We start from the raw sequence: 23189 nt of genomic DNA, 5'->3' as shown, positions 1-23189 counted from the left end.
GAAAGTCTCACTGTCCTGGGTCCACTTCACAGATGAGACAGGTGAAAGCTTGTACAGACAGCATCACTGAAAAGAAGTTCAAGGCGTGGAAGCCGGGACAACACTATTGTCCTTGCCAGTTTGCAGCACTGTCTTTTACAGCGATCTCTTCAAGTGCTGCATGATGCACATTAACAGAGAAGAGCTTTGCCACTCTTTGTGCCTCTCTGTCACACTGAATTGTTTCTAGAGAGGTTACAATTCCCTTTGAAATCAGGGTTAATTTCAACAATGATTTCAGTAAAGCCAAGACTTTACCACATGATTCTGCTAAAAAGAGTTACTCTTCACTCAGTGGCAGAAGTTGAAACTCTCCTATCCAGCTTCAGGTTTTGGAGACAGCTTAAAAAACAGGTGTTCCTGTTACACTTGGCTATTTTCTTCTGCTACCACTTGACCATATTCATCCCACAAAGCACTGACTGAAACTTCAGTTGCAGAGCCGACTGCTCTTCCTTCATTCACAAGTAGGGGTAGGAGCAAGGGGCAGGTGGGTCCCCCATCTCAATCACAGAATCACAGAAACATCGAGGTTGGAAGAGATCTTCAAGATCATCTAATCCAACTGTCAATCCAGCACCATCATAATCACCCCCAAACCACATTCTCAAGTGCCACATCCAGATGGCTCTTCAACACTTCCAGAGATGGTGACTCCACAGCCTCACTGGGCAACTTGTTCCAATGCCTGACCACTCTTTCAGTGAATTTTTTTTTTCTAACATCTAATCTGAACCTCCCCTGGTGCAACCTAGGGCCATTTTCTCTTGTCCTTTCACTTGAGACATGGTAGAACAGACTGACCCTCACCTCATTACAATCTCCTTTTAGGTAGTTGTAGAGAGCAATGAGGTCCTCCATGAGACTCCTTTTCTCCAGACTAAACAACTCCAGCTCCCTCTGCCACTTTTCATAGGACATGTTTTCGAGACTCTTCACCACCTTTGTTGCAATTCTCTGGACATGCTCCAGCACCTCAGTGTCCTTTTTAAAGTGAGGGGCCCAAAACTGAAGACAGGACTCAAGGTGTGGCCTCACCAGTGCTGAGTACAGAGGGACAATCATCTCCCTAGTCCTGCTGGCCATACTGTTCTTACGGTCTCCTTTCAGAGCCCCATCCTACCACTGGGTTCTGTAGCTGACAGAAAAAGTACATGCAATGGATCTGACGGCTGCATTTCAAACTGTACTAACAACCTATGGCTTGTTTGGAAAGGAGAATAAAGATTTACTACATTTTAGTGCTTTAGACATTTTAGAATTACTCAATACTGTAAGACATTGTATCTAAGAATGAATATAAGTTACTTCTAGTTTTTTTAAACCTGATATTTTATGATTACACGCAGCTTGTAGGTCCCAAATCCAGTGTTCACATCACCAGATGAGGCTCTAAGCTTTGATTTTATCACATCTGTAGACATCATTTAGAGCAAAAAAGTCCCAGGCTCACATTTTTTTTCTATACAAATAATATAACTCCTCTAATTGGTTGAATTTATACCACTGAAAGACGACTTATATGCCAATACCTTGTTTCCCTATGTCCGCTGTTTGTGTCCACCAGAGAACTTGTCCCATCATAGGTATTTTGGTGGGGTCACATGTCTCTTATCTGCTGCTTCAATTTTCAAGTATGGCTAAAATGCAATAACTGTCTCACATATACTAGGAACTGACAGAGTAGGCTGAAAAATCAGACAACTGCTAAAAACATGATTTAATATTTAAAAAGGAATAAATAATAACCTCACGCTACTTGTGTCAATCTTGTGGCTTATGAATTTCTGGGACTGATCATCTTACCAAAAGCAGGATATTAAACCACCATGGAGCTGGTGTGTGAACGGTCTCAGTAAGAAACTCATGTGACTGGAATTAATTTCCCTCTCAGACAGACGAAGCTTGGGGCACTGAGATAATATTGTTTCCCTTTTGGTTTGGGGAGGTGGAAAAGGTTTTTGGGAGAGGACTGTCTTTCAAGTTTTGGGTTTGAATTGGTGTCTGTAACATTTGTGGAGATTGCATATGGAGTCACAACACTGGCCACTCTCCCGTATATGACTTCTTCAACCAGCTTGTGTGAGTTGTGAATAGACTATAAAAACTGATGGTCTCTTCCGATGAATTTTAGCTCCATATTTACTACAAAGGGAGACAAACTCAGTTGCTTGTGTAATATTATAGTTAAACATGCCTAGTTGGAATTGTTATATAGAGATCTGACTCATTAGTCCCACACGCACACCTAACAACATCCTAATACTTGCAGGATTGAAATTATATAGGATTATGATTTTGAAAACTGGGTATGTACAGATGCACTAAGAACTAAGCATCAAAACATTTTGACATTTTTTCTCAAGACTCCCTACTCAGAAGAAAATCCAAGATTGGTGATCCGAGCTTCCTTTTATAGAGCATTTCACCCAGATTCCAGTCTTTTTCCCCTTTCACACTCATTCACCTTGACTAAGTATTACCTAATCAAAGCAACAAGACAGACAGTCCCTTCTTCCCTAAAACACTGGTCATGGCTTCTTGCTTAGGAGCTGCCTGCAGCCCTTGAGCCAGCTGGAAGAGTTCTGTGTATCCAGACAGAAGTGGATGCTACTCCCATGTTTGCCTTTCTCTTTAATGAGGTGTTCACTGAGTAAGAGGTACAAAGCCCCTTCCTATTGGCCTGGAAAATGCTCAGCCTTAAAATGAAACCTTTTTATAAGTGATCCTTATTTCTACCTAAACATTAAAAAAAAAAAAAAGGGCCAAAGGATGCTGCCATGCCATCCGACCCCTGTCAGTCCTGCCAGCTCTATCTCTGAAGGATTTTGTGATATGGTAGCAAGCCACAGCATACCTTACAATTTTCCTTACTGGTTATTCCTATCCATGCAGCACAGCTTTTAAATCACAAAGAAAACAGTCAGTATGACAATTACATTTACACTTTCACTAGATAATGACAATTCATCCAAATGTATTTAGAAGTCACTGCAATCTGCTTAATTAGACAGGAAATTTAAAAACTGAAACTACCATATAAGGAAATTTTCAAACAATGACTTACGTGGGGGTGGTCTCATCAGCAGTGCACATGGACAGAAAAAGGCACACAAAGCAGAATAGTTTATCTGTACATAACACATATACCTGACTATTGAGCAATTTATTGCTGATCTGTAAGTAGAGTAGAATCCTTGGGAATCTGTTTGAGGAGTTTCAGGATACAACGTTTATGCATTCATCTTTGCAAAGCCTACAAAACTGCATCAAAATTAAAATGTGTGTTTTAAAAGTAGCTGTAACTTTATACAAACCTCAGACTGCAGAAAGAACAGAGCTGAGAAGTGTAATTTTTTAACTGAATCAGCCAAGATGAGAAAAATGTTCAAATTTACTCTAGGTGTGTCTAGACAGAGATCTATTTATTTATTGTGTCTAAGTCCTTTATAAACTTTTGTGTATTTCGGATCTACTTCTTAAACAAATATTTTGTTTGCATTTGTCTTAAACTGTTTTGGATTAAGAGTGGTTTAAATTAAATGAGCTGTCTTCCAGTCAAGAGACTGGACCATTCAAACAGAGCTCACTTCTCTCCTCCACTTGTCTAAACCTACAGCACCCTCACAGTGTTTGTAACAGCCTACAAAACTATATTCAAGCAAACTCAAACCGTCAACTGCCTCCTTGACATAAACAGGATTTAGATGTGTTTTGCGATGCTGTGTAGTGTTTTATTTTGAAGGCCGTTCCAGTGAAGTCTCTGGGATATAAAAAAGCCCATTTCCTTAAAAATGTACTGAAGAACTTCAAGTTCTTTCAAAGAGAAAGCAAAAGAAAGTAGGGAAGGAAGGCGACAAGTACCCAGTAAGACAGAAAAAAGAAAAGGCTGTCTTAATATCAAACCCATGTCTACTAAGCAAGCATTCTCCTACTCTTATCCTACCAACACTACTGGAAATACAGACTGGTGATTACCCAAGGGCACTACCATTTCCCAGCAAAATCACTATTGCATTTATTCAATCTTTTGGAGTTTGCTAAATGTTAGCTTATTGCCACCAAGGACACAGGAACATAGGTTTTCTTTTGCAATCCATCAGGAGAATCAGAAAGACAACATATATCATGCAGACAGTATTGCAACATTAACCCCTCACAACAGTCCATGGAGATACCATTCAGTGCTGTTCGCTGTAGCTTTATGGCAAAGAGCCTTGAGAACAGTCTTCCAAATCATGCTTGTACACTTAAGTATGTGGAAGTCACATTGTTTGCAATGAAAAAACATAGTACATACAGACTTGACAGATTCCTGATGTCTACAGTTTTTGACAGTCACCCAAATTTAAGACTGAGAATGTCAGACTGACCCTACATTTGGTGAGAAAAATAGAAGTCCTGGTTTTATCAAACTGTGGTTCATATCAGATCTCATTTCCATTAAAAAAAAAGCTCTGATTCTGTAATATTAATGTAATATTTACATTTGTATACAAGTAGAAAAATAAACTGCCTCTAATTTAATTTACTCTTTTGGATTTAGAGAGTCAGCAAGGCTCATACATCCTTAAAGAGGAAAAATGAAATTAAACTGGTGGTGCTTGTATATGGCAATATTTCTTATCTGTCAGAATACTTCAAATTAAATGAGGGGGAAAAAAAGAGTTCTGAGCATGTAATAAAGTTCTGTATTCTTTTGTCCTGTATCACTCTTACTGCAAACACTAAAATGAAGCTGTTGATTCTGCTATCTGAATCAGAAAAACTATCAGCAGCTTAATGTTACTGTGAATCTGTCAGTATACGGGCTAAGACTGAATCTTTAAAAGTTTGCAGTGGAGGGTTTAACTGATATTCCTAAAAGCCATGTTCTTGTTTTATCTCATTTTCTGACCTCATTTCTAAGTCAGAGACAGAGAGGCTGGAGTATAATAACTCTACCCAGGCCATCTGACCAGGCAAGAGGCCCAAGAAAAATGAGTTGTCCATATAATATTAATAAACAGTGAAATCCCAAAGTTATTTTGCAAGACTTCAATTATTCAAGTATTTTGAACTTCACACTGTATAAATTAAACAGTTGTTTCTCAAGGCCCTTGCAGTATTGCTTCTCCCTGTAAATTGTACTGATTCTGGGTTTTAGGTCACACAGTGTATATTTTTCTTTCCCATTTTCTTTCTGTATATTCTTTGACTTCGCAGTGGGTGTTACAAAAGGCTATTCAATTTCTACATAGAGATCACCCAGGTGATGACAACATGCACTTTTTGCCATAAGCTCAATCCAAATGCATTTAATTGGGTTAACAGCAAGACAGGTTTACCTTGTTAAAATTCTTACAGGTTTGTTCCTCTCCACACTCTACATGGTACAACCTTCATACTAGCATCCTTCGATGGGGAAAGACCAGTACACAAGAGTTTGTCTTGCATTCACAGCTCATCTGCATCCAGCTGTAATATTTTGCAGCAAGATGGGGGTGGTGGTGGTGTTTGACTGCATTTAACATCTCTGTTACCCTACCCTCAGGCTACATAACTTGCTCTTAAAAAATCCTACCTCTGTTCCTTACCTCCAGAAAAACTTTTGAGTGATTTCTTAGATCTCAAATATGGCAAGATGGGACTACAAGCCAACACCTGATGCTCCAATGCATGAACTACAGAGGAAGAAGACTATGCCAACCACAGTATCCCATTTTCCTCAGGGTAAATCCTTCCCACAATACAGCTTTACTCAAATTGGTAACAGCCTCTCTTCCCCATTTTTATCTGGATTTGGATTCAGGTGCAACAGGAGTACAACAATGTTCATATAGGCTTTACCAAGAGCTGAGGCAGACTCCCATCAAAAGAGACTCCAAGATGGCAACAAGTATGAATTTGCAGTGGGCATTTCTATTTTGCACTATAAATAAAACATCCTATCAGACCTTTCCAATATAAATGTGATTGAGTGTACTGCAACAGGCATTACTACACATTTTTTCAAATGAAAAGCACAAAGAAAATAAAACTGTGTTTCTTACTTTCGACGGAACATTTCTGCAAATATGCAGCCAACACTCCAAAGATCAACTGCCGTTGCATAACTGGACTGAAGCAAGACTTCAGGAGCTCTATACCACAAAGTAACAACCTGTAAAACAAAAAAAAACAGAAGAGAGATCACGCTTAGCTGTAGAATTACAACCTCATGAGTGCTGTATGCACAACTTCCAATTAGTTTAATCCATGTTGTAAAAACTCACATATTAGGGCAAATGGGTTCGGCCATCACATAGAAAAGGGTCCTGTATGGAAAATCTCAGTAAGGATAGCTGCAGTGATGATGATTCAAGAAGTGAGACCACTTCTTGTCCAGAACAGTGTGGTTCAGGGTACAAGAAAATATCGGAGTACAGCACTGGTGTGACATCTCAATACCACAGCACACTACCAGAAACTCTTTGTAGCTTTTGCAGCTTACAGACCCCAAACACTTTCCAGTAGAGATTTGGAATCTAAATAGAGCAAATGTTAGTGTATTGAAGAAGGCCTTGTTTTGCTAAAACAACTTTTGTGGACCCTTTATATGTAGTCATCAGAGCCAAAGTGTAAAAAAAACAAGCTACTGTGGGTTTACCCATAGAACAAATCAGAACCTGTAGTGTGCTCTGTCCTCAGCCCTTTATTATGTACTATTTTCTGTAAAAGATACGGGATCAACTCAAGTGCATGGCCCAATCAGGATAAACACGTTTGACCTGTCTCAAAAGTTCTCTCTGAAGAAACTGAAGAAACTATAACTTATTTTTTTACCAGCTGGATACAAATTAAGTCAAACCCTTCCCAAAGCTGTCCCTTACCGCAGGCGTAAGTGCTGTCTACTGTGGTTTCCTTGCATACAGAGGAACCCTAAACTCTCAACAGCAGCAATGCAGCACAGGAATTCCTGGTAGATTCCTGACCTTTACAGTTGTACCCACGTGTTGTCGGTTAGACCAGCACTAACTTCTCTCACAATGTATTTTCAAATGATACACTCTTTCCCACGGACATATGCTATGTAAAGTGCCTGCTTTTAGGCTGTTCTTGTCTCGGTGGTTATGTCACAACATGTTGCAGAAATCCAGTGGGAATTTTATTGGCACTGCTCTCTTGATGTACTTTGATGAGTCCTGCTGGACTCACAACAGAGATGGGACAGTTTATATTTATCCTTTTGTTTCCCACAAGTAGACCAAATACAGATGAGGGTGACTGTATCTTCAGTATATTTGCAGAAGAACACAAGGAGCTTCTGCAGAGTCCGACATAAACTATTATCTTCCTAGAATATAATCTCAGAGCCACAGGAGCATTCTGCTCCTGAATACAGTTATAATCCAGCCATAACAACACATGACCATCAGTTAAGTACCAATATTTTCTCAGTGTGTGCTATAATGTAAACCTTTGACTATTAATCTGGGGCTGGGTAGGTCTCAACAATTATTGGGTTGTTTCTCCAACAAACACAAAGGTGGGAAAAGCAGTATTCAGGAAGAGCATGAAAAAAAGCAAAAACACTGAGAAGAAACAAGGACAGAAACAAAGAAAAATATAAGAATGAATATAACTTCTAAAATTATGTTAACTAGGATAAGTGAGTTCTGAATTTCAAGACCAACAGAAAGAAATGTGTACGAATAGTGGGTTTTTTATGATAACAATATAATTGTCTTCTAAGGAAAAATAACAATGGAAGTAATCAGCCGAATTTGCTGGTCAAAGCCAGCTGAAACAAAAGCAAATACAACATTTATTATAATCATTACATGCCCTGACAGCCTTTGGAACCACTGAATGGCTATTGAAGGGAGGTTCACGGATATTTGCACAAGTGGTCATATTTGCTAACGGTTCTTTCAAACACTTTGATCTTTATTCATAAAATCTGTCTTTGAAACGGTTCAATAATACAGTGCAAAGTACTGCACTGGCAAGGTACACTTCCAGATACCTGTCCACAGAAACAGATTCTTGTGTGGAAGTTGGGCATTATTTAGCTCCATTTATCTTGTTCCTGATTTGCTACCATACCAGTGATGCTTTTCAAAAACACTTCTCTCTATAAAAAACAGAGAAATTTCTTCAGAGATTCACTCAAGGGGAAAGACAACAAAGGTAAATGAAGGTCAGGGATTCTCTCTGGAGCTGCCTTATCTGAGTCAGACAGAATTCCTTCTAAACACATTATTTTTCCTAATGCAGATATACCTCTCAAGCTGAACTACACTTTTATTCCCTCAGTACATTTGTGGAAAAGCTTATTGAAGAAATATTGCTTTGAGAAATTAGATATAACAATTTCAATCCATTACTGTTTGCTAACAGCTGGGTGTAGTGTCAGGAGGAAGAGCTGTGTGATCTTTGATCTGTGGGAATACCACCAAACCTCATGATTCTTGATTTGAGATCCACACAGCTCTTCTTACATGGAGTATAAGGGTAATTTAATCTTTCCAATCCCACAAGCCCTGCAACATTAGGGCTTTGCACTCTCACAGGCAAAGAACTGGGGGATGCGTGGTTATGAGACCGTCTGAATACTGCTGACAATGTACACCCCAAACTGGAATCCTCTCCAGGGAAATATGGCAGAGGACAGCTGCTCCTTTCCTGAGAGGAGCATCGTGGATCGTGCCCGGTCCCTGTGCTTGCCCAGAGGAACAGTGCTGTTCTCAGACAGCTGTGGAAGCACATTGACTGCTTCTCCCATGTGACCCCTTACTGGCACAGTTCCTCAAGCATTTGCACCCTGCTACACTCCATGCATGCAGACACAGGGGACTGGAAGATTTTACTTGAGTAATTTGGAAACTTACACCTTTTAAAAAAAAAGATTTCCAAAGACTTACAGTTAAATTTCAGCTAATGCCTAACTGCGTTATAGTCAAAGAGGAAGTAACCTGTGTCGAGCTGTTCTGACATACTCTGTCATTAATGCGTCATTATAGAAGTGATCAAGTAACCTTTATGGTTTGTAACATGCAAGTCTGTGTTTCAAAATGTGAACCTGAAAGGGATCAAAATGTACTAAGTGTCAGTTTGCACACAAGTAATGCCACAGATGACTCCTCTTGTGGTCATGGTCTTCTCCTGAAAAGCACAGGATGATGCAGATGATGCAGTGGTTTTGACACAGTTTCACACTCTCTCTTACCATAGAAACCAAGAAAATATTTGTGGACACTCCATGAACATTTGCAGAGAAGTAGAAATGAAAATTATTCCGAACACAGGATATGGTGAGGCTGAACAACCACATCATCATTTCCTCTTAAGCACAGTTCTGAGCGAAAAAACGCTTTACTTAGGTAAGCCACACCACCAGGGAGACCTGGGTCTCCCTGAGTGATAGTGCACGTGACAGAGAGCTGATTGATGAAGTCCCTAAAAAGCAAGCATCTGCATCACTATATCTCACTTAAATTCTGTCTCTCCTGAAAATCTGACACGCATGAAATGCAGCACATGGTGACTGTTCTGAAGGAAAAGGGGTTCATGCTCACATGGTGATGGAGATCCTAAATTCAGTACAAGACTCCTAAATACTTTGGAGGTTGTAGACTTTAGCGACCATGTTGCATTTTAGTCCTCTCGTTTAAGTAGCTTCTCTCCTGGCTCTTCTCCCCTGCCTGCCACAAGCCAGTGGCCACCCTGACAGCATCACCAAACATGCCTAATTCCCTGTTACTCCTCTGCAAATGCCTGAGTGGACACAGCCTGCTGCCCTGCTACGTCCCACATGCTCTGCCTTCCATCACATTCCCCATCTGCTCCTTTGCACCTCCAAGCTCCCTCAAATTTAAAACCCTGTCCTCTTTTCTTCCAATTGCCTCCAAATGCCCCTGGCAAAAATAAACTCCTTTTTCCCCTTTAGCCTCTCAGCCTACTCTGCCCGTCCTGAGGATACATTTTTATTTAACAGATCAAGCTACATATGAAAAGATGGAGAACATTTCATATATGGAAGAAGTATGTACCTAAAGAGGTAACTCTGGCTCCTTTTCCAGTGCACATTTTATGTTTTCACTACCCACATACGATGGGATGATATCAAGTAAGAACAGTATCAGTAGCTGCAGATCACTGCTTCTAACAATTTAAATGTCAATAGATTTAGGCAGCACTTCATGACGAAAAGAAATGAAAGGTGTATCTGAGAGGTGTTAGAAAGGAAAAGAAAATCTGCAAAAGTCTACTGAGGCTGTGGCTGACCCTCTAAAGAAGAAAATATGCTCAATGAGAAGCAAGGGAAGAGTATTTCGAGTCAGAAGAAGAAAGAGAACTTCATTTTGAAATAAAACTTTCTGTCTTATTATACCAGACAGATGTTGCTATCTGGCACCATCTAGCCCCAGGAGTTTCAATCCTGCACTTTGTGGTACCTGTTTCTGATGAAAAATTGAATTAGTGAAAAATTAATGAAAAATTGCTCACTAGCAATGTTAACACAAGATCTAGGCATTGTGTCAGTCTCATTTAATTTCCATTTACTTTACAGAGCAGATTTTCATTTTTGGATAACTGCTTAATTTAAATGGATCTGCACAATACACAGCCCTTTCCAAATATAGTTGCTGTCTGAATAGCATTCAGTTCAAAAAAGACAAAGACAAACAGTGGTTTAGGGATGGAGTTGAGTAACACAGACACAAAAGACTACATTTTGGTTCGCCACAGACTTTAAGTACAGACCAATGCCCAGTTGCACAGCTACAGGAACAAAGCAGGGATCAGACTGTAACACAGCAGCTATGTCTGTGCTAGGAAATTAAATGGGACAGGAAATGTTCCTTTGGCACCGGGACCAACAAGTACAGAGTGGTCTATGTCTATATTATTAAATTCTCAGCCTCCTAAAAAAGGTGACCACATGCAAACTGCTTATTGGGAATGTCTTTGGTCCATGCTTAACTGCCTGTGCCTAGGAACTGTCTGGGGAAGGGCTGGTTGGAATAACTCATGCCAGGAACCATTCTAATAATTTAACAGTATAGACAATTGAGCTCCAGTACCCACGAACATTTTCTGGCACTCTTTAATCTACTAGCCAGTGAGTCACGCTGTGGCCCCGGGTCTTCCTTTCACTCCAGAGAGACGGCATTTTGCTATGCTTCCCTCATCACCTCTGATTCAGAGGAGGCTCTAGGAGAGCAATGGGATGGGGGAGGCATGGCCCACTCCTCATCTCACCCAGTAATTGGTCTTACTTTATCCTAAGCATGTTGTACAGGTCAGATAAACACATGCTGCAGTTCTTAATATTTATGAGAAAAATCTCACGTATACAAATGTAGACATCTTCCTTTTAAATATCCAAAGCTGGACGAGATTAATTCTATTCTAATTAGTTCTGAAGTGGCTTTGAAGAGGACTATCAAACCTTTTAAAACACTTCCACAGAAATCATGCCACAAAAGAAATTAGCAGGATGCTTAAATTAATCTAAAGTATCCTTTGAATCCAAGTAAAATTCTTCTTCCAAGTATTTTGCTTTTGTGATTGTGGTTTCTTCTGTGCTGATTTTGTTAATTATATTGGCCATTAGATGCTAGCTGATTTTGTTATTTAAAGCATTTAAATCTCATGAAAGATTACGTGTAAATTTTTTTTTACCATGGTTCATAAACTCTGGTTTTTTGTTCAGTTCTCACTAATGAGGCTTTCACATAATCTTTGGAACATTTTTTTGACTATTTTTCACTTATTTTTGTCCTTTCTTTTTGAGTAAAAATGAAGGAACATAGCTATAGAATATATGGTGTAGTTTGTAGAATCCAGCTCTTTAGTGTTGCTTCATGGTCTCCCAACTTCACAAAAAATCTTTTGCTTCAAACTGTTCAGGAGGATGCAAAGTGGAATCTTTCCATCTTCACTATGGACCTGCTACTGCATGCCTTCTTCTTCTGCTCTCAGATTCTAAAACAACTTGAAAAATTTTCTTCAAAAAATTGTAAAAAATTTCTTCTCAGCTGTATGACTAAGATTGACACATTCACCACAGACTAGTTAAGAGAATAGAATTACAGACGGCATATTGATTGAAGGCTCACTGCAGAGAGGCTCTCTCCCTAATCTACTTCCATCTCGCCTGGTAGAACACATTGTTGAAAAGACTCAACAGAGTCTGAAAAGAAAAAATGTAATTTCTTAAATGAATATGCTAAAATGGCTCACTGGTCTGACAGTGAGTTTAAAATGAAATCAGAGTAATACTAGAAATTCCTTAGAAAAAGAAGGAATTTGTTTAATAACGTTTCATTACCTGCAGTTTGGAATAGTAACTGACTACCAGGACTGAGCAGGACAGAAGTCGCGATCCAGAGAGCCGGTGACACTAAGTTATGAGATGATGTCATTTCTGCAGGAACAAGGGCCCTGACACTTGTCCTGTGTGCTGCTCTGAGTCTCTCATGCAACCCAACACGGCCCTGCTCTCCAGTCCTCTTGCACAACAAATCATCCCCCCAGCTGCTCCACTCCAGCAGTGATATTTCCCACCTCCCCCTTCCACTTCCATGCCCCCCAGGAACACTTCAAAAACCTCTAGAATGGAGCACACCTATGCCATATGGGGAAACTTTTTGTGTGTGTGTTTTTGTGTGAGAGGCCCAGGAGATAAAGAAGAGGGTAGTCTGGGGAGTGCTGGAGGGGGGAGCAAGGAGAGAAGAGGTGAGGACGGGGGGAGAGATGATGCCTCATTGCACCCTGCAGCACCATGCGCAACAAACTCCTGCAAAGGCAGAGAAGGCTTTCAAAAACCCCTGTTCCAAAGGTATAATGAGGCCAAGATAGGTGATTTTAGCATGGACCTTTTAGCCTTTGTACGATGACTTCAACACATCTTTCATGTCTGGTTCGGAAAAGGGGTGTGTCTGCTTCACTTGCTGGGGACTGTCTTACTGTGTTTTCCTATCACTATCCTTAAAGAATTCACTGAGCATTCTGCATTTATAAAGCAAGCCTAGGACTCTCTTTAGATCTGACTCTGAAGACCTATTATTATTCCTAACTGTGATGGAGAAGGTAATAAGCACTATATTATACAATATACTTTAGTTTCCAGGGATAATATCTGTCTGAACAATTTTATTTGTTTAATCTCTTTTTGAGTAGTGGTTCTTCCACTATTATGTAACACTTTTCAGTGCCATCACAGAGGTAGGTATGGCTGGAGAGAATTGTTTCTTTCTTAGAGAAAGATGATTAATAGTTTGTCTGTTTATAGAAACATTAAAATAACTTCCCTTTTAAAATAAAAGTGTACCAAACTATCCCAGTGGCTTTAACAAAGCCCTTTATTTCTTGACAAAAAATTTAATATACATAAAAATGAAATCCTTTCAAGGGCTATGGGTCTCATGAAGTACACATGGTAATACCAGTTTTATCTCTTTATCTGCATTTGTCTCGGTTTTAGGTACAAGCTCGATGAACAGCTTTGTGAAAAGTGGTATGAATGTTATCATTTCATTAGTTAAATCATCAAACAAAAAATTATTTATTTATAGGAGACACAAATCCTGATCACATGTACCATCCCCTATCAAGTTGCTGTTTTAAAATGTGATCTCTTTTTGATGCTAAATCATTTGTGCTTTGAAGGAAACATGGTTTAGTATTTACTTTAAGATAACATGACAAATAAAGAAGCTATTCAATTCCTTGGTGTTCTATACACACAAAACTAACCAGAATTTTCCTTTTTTTTATTTCTAGGAAAATCGCATCACCCAGTGTGATGGTACTGCTGAAGAATATTTCTAGGTACATCCGTTGTCAGTAGGTGTGAATCTGTGTGCGCGCGCATGTGTTCGCACATCATGTCTGTAGCAGAGGATACTTTACCTACATTCAGTGACTTTTACCTTAAAAGTTTCTATGCACTAAAGCATCTGTGTGCAACAGCAACTAGAAAGGAAAACTGGTTTGTAAGATGAGGTAATATTTAAACCACTAGTGATCCAGACCTTACCTCAAAACCAATACAAGGAAATGTATTTCCATTAAGCAGAATATTTCACAGAATTCTCTACTGACATAACACAGAGAACATTTCTGAAAGACTACCTGAGAATGCAAGTGAAAAGTGCTTTATCTTTATACAAAAAGAAAGAAGCAAAACCAGTGTCAGCAATACTACCCTACCTGATCCAGACTTCACAAAAGTTGAAGACCTGCCAGGTCTTGCTGCGTATTGAAATCAAAACCATGATGCTCTCTTCTCTGAGCTGCAGAGCAGCCTTCCACAGAATATGAAACAACTCAATTTTTTACAGACGTGGTGGGCTTTGCATGCAATGAGGCTTGTGTTCATTCTGCAATGTATTTACATATAAAGATACTTGACCACACTGAGAGCAACAGACTTTAAATAAAAGTAGCCATTCTTCAATCATGCTTCAAGACTCAACAATCAAAAGAAATCTGTAGACTTAAACAGCAAATTCTAATAATCTCTCTCAGAGATAAAAAACCCGCAAAGGCAGAAAGAAATAAACACCATTGGGTTCTTAGGCTGATCAAGTCAAACATCTATGGTAAGAAAGAAGACATTTTCTTCCACAATACCAAAAGAAACAAAAGCATTAAAAAAGTGGCAGCCTGAGACTGTGCCTTGGAATACAGGTCTTGTTCTGGGTCTGGCTGCATCAATTTCCACTTGCTCAGCTTGCTCAGTTCTCCTGTTGGCATTAGCTAGCTGAGGGAACAGTCCTAATCTCTAGTACCAGATCTTCAGCTTTGTTCCACTTGCTTTGCTCTACTCTACATCTTTAGGTAGCCACAAAACCAACTCATCTAACATCCTACACATTCCCACTGAGTGGCATCCATCTCTTCTACAGTCTTTGATATTAATTATGCCCTGTCCCTGAGAGCAGGAGAACACGCAGCTCTAATTTGTGCCAAGGACCAAACCATGGTTGGCTCCATGCTAAGATCCCTCAAAACTGCCCTTGTGACTGTTGGGTGTTTTTCCGAGTTCATCAGACTAGAGAATCCGAGCCTTACAATTTATGGTTTGACTTGATAATGAAGACCAGCTTTCCATTGCTACTAGAAAACCAGAGTCTGCTCAACAGAAAAAAAACTCCTCACTTCCTGGGGCACTGTGTTGGACTTCAGTTCTGAACACAAAAAACCTAAATGAAGGAAAACCATGAAGGTCACCACAGACCTCACTCCCATGGAACTTGGGTCCGCTATCTTTAACAAAAGGAGAGATGCACAAAGAAACCTCAAAGAATGGATTAAATACTGCCAGTTCTCTAGGTGAGAAGCTTTACTGTGGACTCTACAGCTGCTTCTAGACAAGAAAGAAGGTGGAATTGAAAGGTTCATAATGAAACACAACCATCAAAATTGACCTGAACAAACACATCGCTCTCAAAAAGAAATGCTTTCTACCATTTTGAGGCAAATGCAACCACTGGGTCAGAGTTTAACACAGTATTCTGTTAGGTCCTGAATTGTTACAGACTACTATGAATAAACCAAAGTTTCAGCTTGGGACTCTGAAAAGCAGAAATCTGGTGCAAACAACTTCTGAAAGATACTGTTTTCATTCAGTTGAGAATGAAACTTATGAAGCTGTGCCTTGAGTTAACAGCAAGAGCTGAACAGGGACGTAAAGATACAAACAGCCATCAGGCCATGTAAATAAGAGACGCACCTTGTGTGCATATGGCAGGGTAAGCAGAGGACATGTGTGCATGAGTGGATTGGCTGCTGAGTAAGAGTCTGCCTGATCTTAACCCAGAATATGTATGAAGGCAAAATAAGCTCAGTCCCTATTAATCTGAAAATATTTCTCCAAATATCTTTTACACTGGAAGTCTGATCTGGACAAGAACAGTCTCCGGCACATCTAAAATTAAGATATTTGCCTGGATAACTTATAAAACTGATACATATGAGAAATTTCATATCTCTACTACATTTTAGTTACAGTTGTTAAAAACTCTTGTTTTAATTTTGAGCTTTCTTCACTTTTGTGTCCCATCAACTCCTAGGCGAAGCACCCATCTACCCATCCACTGGCACTGGGAGCTGTAACCTTTCCCCAGCAGCATGGCATGGTATGGTGGGAGTCCCACAACACCTGGTACAGTGTTATGCAGCCACATAGCTCTCCTTTGCCAAAGCAGACTGTGACCATGATGTCCCTGTAGGAAGTGGAACCTTTTGCTCCTAATGCTACAGACCCTACGAAGGCTTGAGTAGAGGCCTGGAGGCGAAGTACTAATTTCACTGATAGCCTGGTATAGCATATAAAGGGGCTGGTGGAGCAACATCTGTCAGTGATGCTCATGTGAAGCAACAGCTTACAGTCAGAAGAACTCCTGTATTACAGCAAAACCTAAAGTGAACACAGGGTTGCAAACAAGGCAGCTTCTCTGCAGCAGAAGCTCCATTGGGATGTACCTGCCCTCAGTACTTCATGGAGTGCAGACTTCAATCAGATTATCATCACGATGACTGACACAAAGCTGGACCTTCCTACACTTACAGCATAAAGAATTTGGGCAACTCTAAACAGTGCAAATCTGTTCTACATTTGAAATTCAATGCAGTAAATTTTACTATGGCCTTACATAAATGTATGGCTTGAAACTGAAATAAGTAAAATTGTAAATGATACCACAGAGATGAAACTCTTATGAAATGTCTTTCAAGGACTCCTTGAAATTACATTTGGGAAACCAAACCCGCATGAAGTATCTTTCTTTCTAATAACAAGTGAGAAAAGAGGTTTGAAAATACATGTCTCCAGAAAATAAAGAAAAAGCTGAACTTTCTATATCCAGATGCAATATATGAATAGATGTATGCATTATACATACTTAAACATACCACAGATCATTAGAAATTAGGTGAGTCTTGAAGTAAACATCAGCAGGACAAGGACCTGCTGTAGACATGTGATTTCCAGACAAAAGTAAGGACAAAAAGACTAAGAGGGGTCTTCAGGCTGTCTGAATCTTACATTTAAGTAGCTTTTTTAGCTTAAAATCAATAAAATGCAGGGTACAATCCACTGATTTTCCAAGGCTATGATCTCTGTAGGCATCTTCAGTTATCAAACTCTTCTTAGTCTGAAAGTGTCTGTGGGTTTGAACTGTAGACCGTCACATCAGAAAGGCCCGTGCTGGAGAAACAGGCACCTGTGTTTCAGCTGAAGCACTACTGCGTGATGCACTTTTGGGCAGACAGATACCCTAGATACATGGATGTTCTCAACAAAAGTCCATATGAAGTCCTACTTGGTGAAGTCTGTAACTAAGAGTGGCGGTAGAAACAATATGTGTTTGCATCCACATTAACGTTACCGGTTAATCTCAAAGTGGAAACTCAGATGAAGATTTAACTGGCACCTCCTACATCCAAGCAGATTCTTTGACCACTAGGCTAGGGTTTTTTTGGGTGACAGCTCTTTCCTTGCCTTTGCTGAAGCCAAGTCACTATTCTACCAGGAGTATATGAGTCATGGGGCAAGAGTGTGTCTGAAAGCAGCTGAGTGCTTAAGAACAATCAGCTGTAAGGGGCAAGGAGCCGAGTTTCTGGATACTGCTCTGGAATGTGTATGCATTTTACATTAGACCATCACTAATAAAAGCAGCCATTAATTACATTAACCAGTCTGGATTCTACTTTGTATCTAGACAGACTGATTCCATCTCAATGACTCTAATGGATGAGACTCATAAAAATTCTAGAAGACAACACTGTTTTATTCTGTATAGAAAGAAGCAACATCTCCTTCCTTGTTGTTTGATACACTCACTAGCCAAAACTTAGGACTCACAGCACAAAGGGAGGCCCAAGCTTTTTAAAGAACCCAAAAGAAAATTTCCTCCACTTAAAAATGTTACAGGATTTTCTAAACTGATATTAGTTATCTGAAGATTTAGCAGAAAATCAGAATGTTACAGTTGGTCCAATACTAGACTTTGTTATTCTTTATTTCCCAATTTTAACTTTAAAGCTTGTATGATTAATTTATGTTATTTTCAAGAAGCCACATTTCAAAGGAAATTACTTGCAGATAACATATTGTATTAGTTGGATGAAAAAGATCTGAATTACTCTAGATTACTGAAGACTCTATTCCAGAGTGGTTACAGAAACAAAAATATAAAACGTTTTCTTAGTGAAAATAATAATGTAGAACAGGTTTCTACAGATGACTCAACTCTCTCAAAATTGATACAAAGCATCTTATTTAAGCTAAAGAGATAATACCTTAAGACAATACAAACAGGAATGTTCAAGGTAATGAGTACTTTCATGTTACAAGTTCTCAAGTCTGAGGGCACTGCATCAGGCTAAAGGACAATGAGATAAGAGCAATATTGCTAGTTACTAACAAATAGCAGATAAAAGACCTCTTCTGGATTCTGATTAAGTGACAGCATTCTACACATTCCTGTGAGTTGAGAAAGTTTGCCTGAGAACAGCAGCTATGTTACATGTGAAGCACCACTAAACAAGCGTATCTCTATGTTTTGAAATTCCAGCGTGAGTAATGGCTCTTTCCCCCATCTCTCCAACTTGAACAGAAGCTCCCTCTCTCCTGAACGTGCAGGAATAACTTGCCGTGCTTCAGTTTCCATTAAGACATATGAATATATATGCTGAAAGTAAAGAGAAGTTCTGTAGGACTCCATGGCTGTGAGCCAATGTTTACAGTCCCCTGGGTGGGAAATGACGGGTGAAAGGCTCTCCATGGCAGGCTGTAGGAGTCTTTGCTGTTGCCGACAATGACCTTCTGCCTCTATTTTCAAAGTAGCTCCCTTGTTAACTCCTTGCACACTGTGTGCAGAGAGGCCTTAGAGAGGAAATACTTTCTCTGAGAGCCCAAATCCACTTCCAGGCATCTGTTTGACAGACTCAGATTTCAGCAGTGGTTAAGGGAGTGCGGACTAGTATTTATACTCTGCATCTGCTATTGGAGCTGTGGCACTGACATGTAATTTTAGTAGTCCAGAACTGGGTTTAGCCATGTTCTGCATGATACAAAGTGAATCTTCACAGCTTCAGGGAATGGACATCAGTTTACAGGCACTGGGGTTGTCAAACATAGAGCATACTGAGTCTCCAGGACCAAAAGAAACATCCAATTTACGGAGATATGATTTAGTTCTCTCTGGCCAGTAGCAATATTGTTTCCTGGTAGTGGCAATACCTTCTCTGGGCGTCTCCTCGGAAGAGGAATGATCTTTAAAATTGAAGGCAGACTGAACTGTCGTTGGTGCAATGAAGATACACCACAACAGAGCACCCGGTGTGGAATGGAGAAGGTAAAATACAGTGTTTAGGAGATCTCTTCATATGTCACATCCCTTTTGCTGCTCCGTAAATCACTTCTGGTTGCTAAACTATTCAGGAAGAGTCCTTATAAAAAAGATAAAAATGGACTTACAAAAAAGGCATTCTAAAATGCTTATTGAAATACATAATCCATCTTTGAAAAGGGAGAATAAATCAAATAGGAACTAATACTCAAGCACTAGTGTAGATGCTTTAATGTTCTCAGAGAGGGAGTCAAGAATTGTCATGAAAATATTAACCTTACTATCAGCTGACCTTGGAATATATGTTTTCCCATCATCATCATGACACTTATCCAAGTCTTTTCCCCACAAAGGTCTGTTCTCAGAAGCAATCATTCCATGCAAAAATTTCTTTTCATATTCTCTGAAAGGGAACAAGAGTGCTTGCCACTTCCAGAAACTTTCACAGCATTAACAGCCACGTAAGGACAGCAACATCTACCCCCTCCTTGAACTTTCAGAGGAAGTCCTGTAAATAACATCCTCACATGGTCAGGAAATTCTTCTATGTGTGGCTCCATGGATGCTGAGGAGGAGAGAAGAAAGAAGCAGTACTAGAAACCAGAGCTTCTGCAGAGAAACTAGGCCCAAGTGCCAACAGCTCTGAGATTGACCCAGATCAACAGTCCCTCAAGTTGCTGCATGGTCTAAGGTTCTAAACTCTAAACTTAAAGGTAAGGAAGGTAGACAATAAGCTGTTAGGCCCTGATTGGTTCCTCTGAGGCAAAAAATGTCACGCATGAAAAGGCTAATGTTATTAGACCGTGTTAAAAAAGCCAATTGGACATCTCCTAAAAAGCTCCAATCTAACTCCAAATATGCATGTAATTCCTAGTGATTTCAGTGGAAGTTCTGGGTGCTTAGAGGAAGACATCTGCAGACAGTGAAATCATTAATATTTAGATCTGTCCTTAATTGTTAGTATTTTAAAAAGTAGTTTTAGAGACAAAAAATTAGAAATACCCTGTGTTCTTCTAAAGAATACACAACTCCGGCTAATAAATACTATCTATTTTTTTTCTAGAAAAATGGCAGCCTGCAAGGAAAAGGAATTTTTAATGACAGCAAACAAAGAACATATTTAGTTTAGAATGTTTTTCTTTTTTTGTTAATATGAGTTTATGTTACTGATGTTTAAAATCATTAATGATCCTGGGATCAGAAACTAAGTGTTTTCAAGAGCTAACAGTATTATTGTTTTTAGAAGGATATGCTCAGGCCGAATTTAGAGTAAGTTAGTTTTTGCAATACGAAGTCTTTACAAAACATGAGTCTAAATGACCCCTTCTTAAGCTTTTTTATTTACAAAGCATCTTTAAACACCAGATAAACTTCATTTTGTTTTGGGCTACTGCATGAAAATCTGAAAATAAAACTTGTTTGAAAAGAAGTAGGAACAATACTAAAATAACCCATGAGCACAATTCAGGAGAAGGAAAACAGAAGTGAACTGCACAACTAATGAAAAAACAAATTAATGGATTTTAAATCCTTTCAATTAGAGCAAAGGTGTTATCAGCATCAATGAAAGAGGCCTCTAGTGCTTCTTCTGAGCAACTGAAGTGCTAGTCTGGCAATATGCCTTAAAATCACTTATAGGGAGATTCACAGTATTTCTTAAAACAAGTCTGAGGTGTAATCTTCAGGCTGAAAAATAATGTGGAATACTGGAGATGACCTATCTTTATCATCTTGCTGTTCCTGTCTCACCTGAGATGAACAACAGTTGACTGGGAAATGCTGTACACAAGAATGCTATCTGTGTGTTGTATCTCATACGAGGCACAAATGTAATTTTAATCAATTACATCTCAGGTAACTACGACGTAGATTATGTACAACTCCCATAATAAGTGATCTATAAATTACCTTAATTTTCAAAGTTTGAAAGAATTTCCTTGTTCTTGACTGGACAAGTGTACTTACAAAAATGAAGCCAATTCTAATTAACCTGACTTCCAGTGAAGTTTTACGTATTTTACAATGAGTAGTAGCTCACTATGTGCAAATATATGATTTTTCATTTTTATGAGAAAAAAAGAGGAATCTGTAATTTGGAATAGAATTTTGGTATCAGTACATTTATGAATGTACTGATAACTTTGCTAACTTACGGAACTCTTTTGAGTCTCATGCCTGCCAGTCATCAGTAGCTAGGTGTGCTCATCTCTGCCATAATCTAACCCTTTTCTTCATCTAGTGCTTATACACCACTTTGACAGCTTGTTCCCAACTGACATCCCTAACTGTGAATAAATTACATTTATAGATGCCATTTGGAACTGGAAATGTGTGGAGAGTCTTTAAAGTGAATAAGAATCTGCTTCCACATGTGGTGGGATACACAACGGCTCGTTATAAGGGTATGAAGAATGGACCCATGCATAGGAGATGTAATATGTAACATGTAATATTAAAAAATGACTGTCTGCACCTTGGCTTCTACTGAAGGAAACAGAAAGACTCTTCTGAGACTCTCTCAGAACTTTGCAGATTCCTTCTGTCAGGAAACTACCAGCAGAAGCAGAACATATATAAAACATTCAAGCTTCTAGCATGACCTACTATTGAAGTTATCTATGTAAGACCTTGTTTTCAGCAGTTTTTAACTTCACCAGAATTTCACTGATTACAATAGCATTTTCCATGCTGTATCTCTCTGGAATATATTCAGCTTTACTGGAATATTTCGGTTGAAACTGTTCAGTGGTTTCCATCAGTAAAGCTAGGGAAAACTACATGGTTTGCCAATATTTAATTCTAGTGACCATCTTTTTGAGAAATGCCGGTGCCATCATGTTTTGGAACAAAGGTTATGAAACTTGGCCTTTATGTTAAGGATGTGCCTCTTGCCACCCTTGTAAAACCTGGTGCCAAATTTGGCTGTGTCATAAATCTCAAAACCAGCACATGCTCATTAAGGATTTTTACTAGTGTATAATTATTGCACTTTTGGAAGGTTTTGTTTTCAACGAGGACACTTCAGGACAGCTCCAGAGGGTTCAGTGGGACATCATGACATCTCAAGCTTTTGACTGAGTGCAGAAAGCATGTTACTCTATAAAAGGTTTATACCATGTCTGAAGAGGAACCTACCTGACTCAGTTACAGAGATGAAAACAGCTGTACACACTGGAGAAAGCTGGATTAAGAGAAGAGATTAAGATATCCCCTTGCTGGATTGAAGAACAGTGGGAAGTGGGAGTGTGTGGAGAGTTGGGGTAATTGACACTGACTGAGAAAAAAGACTATGAGCTATGGAGGGAAGAAGCAGCAAAAATGACCAGTAAGGCCATGTGAGACTGCGATCAGACAAAACTTCTACTGAGGTGGAGACTGTCACAGAAGGCCTGAAGCTGAAAACACTGGAGACTGTGAAGCTGGTGAGAGGCGCGTCTGGAGCCCAGTGAGAGGGTAGATTTCAAAGATTATAGTGGAAGCTAGATTCAGTAGAGAGAGGAGACAGGACTGGAGGAGAGGTAGGAACACAGGTTTGAGAGGAAGGAATTGTATTTGTGTGTTAGAAGACAAATGGAAATCTCAGAAATCTACTGTCAACGTATCCTCCTTTCATCTAGTTTAATCAGCTACTTATGACAGCCATCCCCCCCTACAGACAGGTATTCTGCTAGCTCAGGTTGAAGAAATCTATATGACTGATCCATAGATTTAGCCCTGCTGATACCCAGCATGTATACAAATATAATGCCAATTGAAAATATTCAATATTTTAAAATATACTTTTCTTTTCTTACAGAAGAAAGCTGCACATGTACAAAGGGA

At 39.3% G+C, this 23189-nt stretch overlaps 1 protein-coding gene across 4 annotated transcripts in view; it reads right to left on the bottom strand.

The window, feature by feature from the left end:
* CDK6 (cyclin dependent kinase 6) overlaps window positions 1-23189 on the bottom strand; it is a 166621-nt gene that overhangs the window by 29792 nt on the left and 113640 nt on the right. For all 4 annotated transcript variants that reach the window (XM_051802194.1, XM_051802192.1, XM_051802196.1 and 1 more), the window contains exon 5: window positions 6072-6181. In XM_051802194.1, coding sequence (XP_051658154.1) covers window positions 6072-6181 — 110 coding nt within the window. The remainder of the gene's footprint in view (window positions 1-6071; window positions 6182-23189) is intronic.

This window comes from Manacus candei, unplaced genomic scaffold, assembly GCF_025592945.1.
Source record: "Manacus candei isolate 608988 ecotype Guabito, Panama unplaced genomic scaffold, ASM2559294v1 h1tg000056l, whole genome shotgun sequence".
NCBI lineage: Eukaryota > Metazoa > Chordata > Aves > Passeriformes > Pipridae > Manacus > Manacus candei.
Note: the sequence above shows the minus strand (reverse complement) of the source record. Positions and strands in the feature narration are given on the sequence as shown.